Here is a 7,726-nt window from a genome sequence, read left to right as displayed (position 1 = left end):
TAGCCCCGGGAGAACGTGACTGTGCGCCAAGTCGCCCAGCTCAAACAACTTGCCACCCATGTGTCCCACATCCTCGAAGAGCGCTGCGGGTACCTGCAAACCAGACACCACCACCACCAAAACGTGTACACGGCGCCCCAGGCGCATTCGCAAACGTACGTGGTGTGGCTAGTGACGAGATGTCTGTTTCGAGGTCGTGGGGTGTGCGATGGCTGTTGGTGCACGACAGCAGCTACGATCTCACGGCGATGCTCCAGGTACAACATGCCGACGGCGCAGTCGACGATTCACAACACGCTGCTCGACTTGCTCAAGAAGACAGAAGCAACGGGCAAAACGCTGCAGCAAACGCAGCAGAGCATGCTCAACGCAGGGCGCCATGCCCCATCATAGAAAAAACAGTCGTGTTCAACACGCCTCCCCTGGCAGTGGAATGTAGCGAGGAATCGTGTTGTTGTCGTGATATATATGCCACACTCGCTGCGCCATGTCTCATCGACTAGACGACACACGACCCTCGCGTGTGCATGACTGGGGTCGCCTTGGCAAGGTGCTTGCCCAGCGTTCTTGTGAACTGGTTCTGGTCGATGGTGCCGAGCGACGGGACCCAAGATGGCACGACCATCGATGGCACGAGCGCGTAGATGCTGATCACTTGAGTCGCGGGCTCGTGCGAGTCGCATTCTTGCGTCGGGGATCGCTTCCTGGTCAGGCGAGACCCCCGTCATGAGAGACGATGCGATCGCGACGGACGACGTACTGGTATTTCACGACGGTGGCGTACCCCATCAGGGCAATCGTGCTAGGCACCGACACGTTGGAGCAGTCGGACCCGGGGTCGACGGTACGTACCTCGGTTTGCAATACGTTCTGTTGCCGATTTTGATGCCGTTGGACGGCTCGAGCGGCAGCGCCGTGATCAAATTCGGCAAGTGGAGCGTCGGCAGCAACGAATTGTTGCGGCACCACGTGGTCGAGACAAGCCACCTAACAGGGTCCACGATCGATCGATTCCATTCCCGGCCACTCCGTACTCGTCATGGACAAGGCGTCGATAGATGGACGAGGTTGCGATGGAGAGGGCAAAACTGCCGCCGACTGCCGTCGCAATCGTCTCGAGCAAGAACGTCACGATCGGCGGCGTGCCTTCCGCCACATACGATCCACTGGGCCACTCGGCGCCATTGACTGTGAACGCTAGATGGGCATGCAGCATCCGGTGAGCGCATCGTGGGATGGATGGGTCCAACCGAGGAACGCCGGGGCCGAGTAGAACTTGTTGAAGGCATCCATAAACAGCTTGTCGTGGCACCATGCCTCGGACAGCCAGAAGATGGACGACGCGAGGAAGACGGGCGCCGAGTACCCCACACACGAGTGGAAAGAGCGGACGGCGCCCAAGGCCGTGTCGACGATGCTACAAGTGGCGCACGTCAAGAGAGACACGTCCGCGTTGCCCGTACCTCAGCATCATGATGAACCCGAACGTGAAAAAGTTGGCGACCATGACCGACGACAGCGAAAAGATCTTGAACCCGTTGACCGAGTAATAGTAGATGCGCGACACATCCATGTAGAGCAGCCCTGGCATCGAATTGACCACGATGCACGCGAGGAGCCACTGGCGACATGGAGGTCCGTCGGAGGTGGGAAGGGGCGGACAGAATTGCAGTACCTTGCGCCGTTCGAGCCCCGACAGGACTGTGTATTTGAGCACGGGCTTGCCGCTGAGGAGGCCCTGGAGGCCTGCCACGACGCCGCATGACGTCATGACGACGCCACAAGCCGTCGTTACCTTCAATTGTGATCAAGACATCGCCCGCGATAAACCACAACGACAGGATCGACGCGAGTGCTTGCGTCACGATCACTTCGTTGGCGTGCTCGACGTTGTGGCCACAGCTCCATCCCGGCACGATCGGCAGCTTCGAATGCTTTCCTACGCACACGATAGCAACAACTCCATCACCGACAGCGCTGACCTTGGCTCCATCCTGTGAGCCCGAGACTCTCTTTCAACTCGCTGAGTTCTTCCACGACCGTGTCGCAGTAACCAGTCACGAGGTAGCTGGTGCACAGATGACGTTCCTGGAGTCCTTCCACGCTGCCTACCGCTCGCCCAGCGGTCGCGACGTGATAATGTAGTCACGTCCCAACGAGTCTGCTTCGATCTTGCCGTCCACCGTGATCAGCATCCGCTTGACGTTGGCGATCAGGTTTTGTGTCGTTCCATCCGAATTGACGTAAGTAAATCGTGTCTAGGCAGCCAAACCATCATGTGCCCCGCTTCTCCAACGTCGCTCGTACCATGGTCGGATCAAGGTCGCTGTAGAGCGTTAGAAAGTAGAGACCGTCGGCGTGGTGGTCTCGGATCTGCGGATGTTCAGCAAAGGCGGCGGGCGCTGTTCAACGGAGGGCTTACCGTGGTCTCCAACATGGCCATGCCCGCCACGTCCTGCGGCGCCGTCGGCAGGCATTCGGGAAACTTGTCGTAGCTACTTCGAACCCCTGAGCTCTCGAGCGCCATGGCAATGACGACGTTGGAATCGCCATGGTACCCTGCAATCAACTGGAGATTCGTCCACCCGACGTTGCTCGTGCCGCCAATGACGCATGACGTGATAAACAGCATTCCTCCCGCTACAGCACGACGTCATGCCGCATGGGGGTACCAAGAAGGCACATATCGCACCTTCCATGAGTTCCGCGTTCCATAGCTTGGCCAGCTCTGTCCCCATGGCCGCGAACGGCGTCGTGGGAATGATGCTGGTCGTCGCCGTGCCGCATCTACTCCACAATTAAGCCGCGACGAGTTGCATGCGCCTCGTACGAGTGGAGACCAGCCGACGTGAGCATGCACGACTGGTCGTACGGCGCCCAAAAAAAAGTTTCCGCGAGCTGCGCGTTGACAGTCACGACTTGGCGATTGAACATGCCCTACAACCGCGATCGATCGCCCGCCGTCGGGCCAACATGGACGTCGATGAGCGGTCGTACTTGCGAAATGAGGAGGACGAGCAGGAAGATGGAGAGAAAGATAAGCGCGAGGGTACACAGAAACATGACGAGCCCAGGTAAGACTGAGACGCGCCACGTTCGCACAACCTTGACGGCACTCAGCCGTCGCTTCAAAATGCTGGACCGGCCAGAACTACGGTAGCTCGCGGTGGAGTTGCGGCCGGACCGTCGGTCGCCCTAGGATGCACTCAATTCCGTGAAACAATGGCATGGGCGCCGAGCCACGCTTACAGGGACCACTGCCGTTGCGGGGCTGACGCTCGACATGGCGGATCCACACAACGGGCCTTTGCTTTTCAGTACGAAGTCCTCGCGTTAAAGATAGACGCCGCCGAGTGCCGAGACTGGCTGCTCTGGTGATGCGTATCGTGGTGCTATTTTCTCTATTTTCTCAGCCAGTTATACATGGAGCGGCGGTTTCCTCTCCATTGGTATCGGATGGATGGCAGAAACAATGCGCTTGAAAACCAGGATGCTCCAATCTTTGCACCTCTCCACATCCACCACACCAAACCGGCAGCTTGGTTGCTCATTTCCTATTATAGCATGCCGCTGTCGACACATAGAAGGGACGATGACACTCAAGACCGAGGGCGTGCTGCAACTGGTATCGTGCTGATGCTGGTGCCGCCACCCGTCGAGTTGAACGACGGACGAAACCTGACGTCGACGACAATGAGGTGGTGGACGCCACGGCATGACATCGTTCACTATGTTCGACATCGAGCAAGACCCATCGACAGGATCGCTCTTTGCCGTCGGATCGTTCGACCGGCACATTCGGCTGTAGCTGCGGTACTGCACGCACGAATTCAAGAGGTGCTCTCGAAATCGAGATATCCGGATATGACCATTTTATCCAGATACCTATGTACAACCATTGGCGCTGCAATTTCGTCGGTGACATTCGTTTGTGTTGACACTTGGAAGCATGGCGTCCTTCTTCCGTCGCTCGCTGCGTCAAGCGCGCCATGTAGGCATGGGAATGGCTGCTCTGACTGGTGGGAGTGCGTGGAGTATGACGTCCTCCTGTGAGACCATCCCATCATCTGCCGACCCACCGCACCCTGCGACGGCGCGCCGAATGGAATTCGTTGGTGTATTCTTGGACGCCAAGTCCCAGGACGCGTTGAAAGCTCGTTTCCAAGCCCTGCATGGCGACACATCTGCTCAATCGAGTCTTGTTCTCAAGTACAACCCGTCCAAAGAAGAGCTCGATGCGTTTGCCCCCATAATGGGCAAAAACGTCACGGTACCTTCCACACATCGTGCTTTCTTGTGTTCAAGTTCATGACGTGCGTGCAGGTCAAAATCCAAGCTGTGGCACAAGACGAACACGCGCAAGCTGCGATCGCGTCTGTCTCCACCGAGCACGGCGACGTGAACTATGCAGTGGAGTGCCCGCACATTACGGTGTCTGTCACCGGCGAGGACGGGTGCGGCCTTCATTAGTCTCCATTTGTCGTCCTGCACACTCACACGACTTGTTCTTACAGGTACACGCATGGGTACTCGAACGTCCTCTTGGAGCGCCTTCAGGCTGCCGGCCACTTGAGCGTCGACGACTCTCCTGATGGCCTCCATGTTGGTCTGTCAACTTTCGAAGGCCCGTTGCCATCGTTCTCGTCCAAGCTCCTTCCGCTTTACAAGTACACAACTCCCACACTCGTGCATATAACCCGTCACCATGCGCTCAACTGGTTCCCCCATGTCTAGCCCGTTTCCACCCACGAACGCGTCGTTGACCATCTTGGCTGACGACGCGCTGGAGCTGACGGGAGTGCTGTGCACGTCGTCGACGTATGACGCGGCCACGCACTCGTGCGGCCCGCCGCCGAAGAAGGCAGAGTGCGGCTTTTGCCTCTTCATGAAGGCCGGTCCATGCGGCGAACAGTTTACGACGTGGGAAGCGTGCCTGGACCAGTCCAAGAAGGAAGGGTCCGACTTTTTGACCAAATGCGGCCCCCAGACGCTGGCGCTTCGAGACTGCGTCGACGCCAACCCAGAGTATTACAGCGTTCTCAACGGCGACAGCAACGACGATGACGAAGCTCCAAATGACGTCTAACACTCCATGAACCACGTCATGTATCTTACTGCTCGTCTCGGACGGCTGGCGCCGTCGTGACTGCGTGCACACATAATGGCATCCATCGCGCCATGTCTTCGCAGACAAGGGGCATCGATCGCATGCAGCGGTTGGGGTTGAAGGCGGCGGCGCGAGTGGCGAATGGGATTATGGTACAACCATGTTGAAATGAAATGCAGTTAGTCCTCACTGACGTCGGGGTGGGGCTCAAAGGTAGTGCTGCTCCTTGCAACATACGTCGTGCGGTTTACATGCATGCTACCGCGGCGGTCTGGCGTCCATTGCATTGGAAGCTCCGTGAGCGGCTGCGGCTCAAGGATAACGGTGTCGGCGGCGCTCGTGTTTGATGCGGCGGGGATGCGGCGCGCGCGCATGACGGCCACGACCACGATCACGGCCAACACACACGCGACAAAGATCTCGATTTGGACGGTTGCGGTGAGCCACCCCGTCTTGCTGGCGTCGTTCGTGGAAGTCGCACTCAGCACAGTCAATGTGCCTGCCATCCCAACGGCGGCACCCACGGGCGTGCACACGTACTGCGCAGGCGATACCCCGCTGCCAAACCTACCGACAACCAACGGCATTAGAATCGGTCGTTCGGCAATAACTTGCTGTGGCCGCGATCGTACTTGGCTGCAAGAGGCTGCCGGATCTTGCTGCATCGCGTCGCGTCGAATGTCGGCGCGGGGGAGCACCCCGAACAAGAAGCAGCTTGCTGGCCACTCGCTGATGTGGGGTAGTACTCGTATAGCGTGTATTTGGACGTGCCATCGCGTGAAGTCCATCCCTGCCCGACCACCTACAACATTCACGGCCCCAGGGCAATCAGTGTCGCATTCACGGCCCGAACGCCACAAGAAGCCGTGCGATGGAGACGAAGAGGTTTGCCGTCATGGACGACGGTAGCAAGCACGGTGATTTGGATACAAAGGTACCCACCACGTCGGCAATGCACCCCGCGGCAGTGGGCCCAAACACGGTGTTGTACTTGACCCAGTACGCGTCGAGTGTGTCCGAGGCGGCGTTGTACACGTACGTGGCATCGCATTGCACGGGCCCGCACGTGACGTCGTTGCAGTTGCGGACGCGCACACCGTAGCCAGGAACTTTGGAGTACGCCTGCGGCATGCAAAGTCAGCGACACGATAAGGGTCACGCGGGGGAACTAGAATACGGCGTCGTGTGGACGAACAAAACAGGACCTTTCGAAAGTCAAAGTGCTCGTTGAACGCGAGCGAATGCTGGGCGCACGCAGCACACGCCGACCCTGGCAAGCTCCCTCCGCCAAGAAAAAACGGCATCGCGTCGATGCCTTGGGCGTTCATGCTAAGCGGGTCGGCGTTGCGCTGACAAGCCGCGATCCGGCGAGTCCCGGGCAAGTGGACGACGTGCTGTGCCGAAACGCCTCGCCAATACCACTGCCAGGAGAGAGGCGTGCTCAGTCGCCGTTCGCCGTGGGTACGCTCAAATGTACCTGAGGGAATACCGCGAGCTGCTTTGTTTGACCAGGACCGGCCTCGAGCCCAATCATGGGAGCGCCGTTGCCAGGAGTAACTCGCTGGCACGTGGACATGATGGCAGGCACGTTGTTCGTCACGAATGACGTGTTGAGACCGGGAACGCAAAGGGGTTGGCTTGGCGAGTCAAGGATAAGTCGACCTTTGTCGCAGTAGAGCCCACCTCGGGCTGTCGACGCAGAGTATGGAGGACACAGCGATAGGTACGGAATGCAGTCGGCATTGTTCCACCCGTTGCTCGACGCTACAAACGGCGGCTCGCACCCGTACGTACAGCGATCACCGCTGGCGCACTGCTGCTCCATGGCGAAACCTGCGTTGGTATTCCCGACGCTTGGTGCAGCGATATACACGAGGTTTGGATCGATCGCCTTGTCGAGCGAGCAATATAACGGCGAATTGGTGGGAGGGATGTAGCACACAGACGTGGGGTCCATTGCGCTGCACGTGTACACCAGGTTGGGAGGTGGTGTCGGCGTGGGGGTGGTCGATGAACCACCATGAATTGCGTTCGGTGATAATGGGGCGGGAGACGAGGTGGACACTTCCCCCGACAACGTTGAAGGTGGCTCGGGCGTAGGACCCGACGATGGCGCTTTCACACTCCCCTGGGTCCCGCCTTCGGCATGGTCTATAGTCGGAGCGAACACGGTCGAGTCCGTCGAACTGTTTTGCGACCGAACCGTTGCAACGATCGTTGCCACGACCGCAAAGAGCGCGACAAGCGTGATGCCCGCTGTGAGGACATACCGTTTCCGGCGGTCTGCCCACGCCGCCGCGAGGATCTCATGCGCTCCCATCGCCCCGCGCCAGACTAGTTGAAATGGTGTGGAAGGCTCGATGTCGTTTCGGTCGTTTCACATCCGTGCATGTCAAAGAACGCGGCGGTTCCACAGGCGCCTTGTAACCGCACTCACACCATTTCCAGGTACACGAGACTTGATATAGTGTAAGCCGGTGATTGTATCGAGTTAGACTGTACTACAGTAGTACTAGTAGTAATGACGCAGGAGACCCAGCGAGATCCATATTTAGTGTGGAGGTCCAGCCCAACCATATATAGTGTGCGAATGAAAACGCCACCATTATCGATGATTGT

At 58.3% G+C, this 7,726-nt stretch overlaps 4 protein-coding genes across 5 annotated transcripts in view; 2 read left to right on the top strand and 2 right to left on the bottom strand.

The window, feature by feature from the left end:
* H310_01681 (hypothetical protein) overlaps positions 1-393 on the top strand; it is a gene marked incomplete at both ends in the record, with an annotated part of 641 nt that extends 248 nt beyond the window's left edge. The window contains 2 exons of the mRNA XM_008864872.1: positions 32-155; positions 258-393. Of these exons, the coding sequence (XP_008863094.1) occupies positions 32-155; positions 258-393 (260 nt within the window). The remainder of the gene's footprint in view (positions 1-31; positions 156-257) is intronic.
* Positions 394-425: 32 nt separating this feature from the next.
* Positions 426-3,285, bottom strand: H310_01680 (the record flags this gene model as incomplete). Of its 2 annotated transcripts, XM_008864870.1 has the most annotated exons (17): positions 426-704; positions 761-802; positions 853-987; positions 1,035-1,197; positions 1,251-1,417; positions 1,464-1,621; positions 1,676-1,746; positions 1,796-1,939; positions 1,983-2,068; positions 2,113-2,258; positions 2,308-2,373; positions 2,423-2,495; positions 2,559-2,640; positions 2,693-2,787; positions 2,831-2,937; positions 2,998-3,195; positions 3,250-3,285. In XM_008864870.1, 17 exons carry the CDS (start codon positions 3,283-3,285, stop codon positions 500-502), a joined length of 1,974 nt encoding a protein of 657 aa, XP_008863092.1. In that variant the 3' UTR covers positions 426-499. The 2 variants fall into 2 exon arrangements, with proteins under 2 accessions (XP_008863092.1, XP_008863093.1); XM_008864871.1 differs by having other exon boundaries at positions 853-1,197.
* A 620-nt stretch (positions 3,286-3,905) lies between these two features.
* Positions 3,906-5,156, top strand: H310_01679 (hypothetical protein). The gene is made up of 4 exons (XM_008864869.1): positions 3,906-4,270; positions 4,324-4,454; positions 4,515-4,667; positions 4,735-5,156. The coding sequence occupies exons 1-4, from the start codon at positions 3,950-3,952 to the stop codon at positions 5,084-5,086; spliced, it is 957 nt and encodes a 318-aa protein (XP_008863091.1). The 5' UTR covers positions 3,906-3,949; the 3' UTR covers positions 5,087-5,156.
* A 93-nt stretch (positions 5,157-5,249) lies between these two features.
* On the bottom strand, positions 5,250-7,474 carry H310_01678 (hypothetical protein). Its single transcript, XM_008864868.1, has 5 exons — positions 6,585-7,474; positions 6,313-6,528; positions 6,050-6,229; positions 5,740-5,909; positions 5,250-5,674 (listed from the first exon to the last, which is right to left on the bottom strand). Exons 1-5 carry the CDS (start codon positions 7,425-7,427, stop codon positions 5,287-5,289), a joined length of 1,797 nt encoding a protein of 598 aa, XP_008863090.1. The 5' UTR covers positions 7,428-7,474; the 3' UTR covers positions 5,250-5,286.
* Positions 7,475-7,726: the final 252 nt, after the last annotated feature.

This window comes from Aphanomyces invadans, assembly GCF_000520115.1.
Source record: "Aphanomyces invadans strain NJM9701 unplaced genomic scaffold supercont1.2, whole genome shotgun sequence".
Classification (NCBI taxonomy): Eukaryota; Oomycota; class Saprolegniomycetes; order Saprolegniales; family Verrucalvaceae; genus Aphanomyces; species Aphanomyces invadans.
This window is presented reverse-complemented; position numbering and strand designations above follow the sequence as displayed.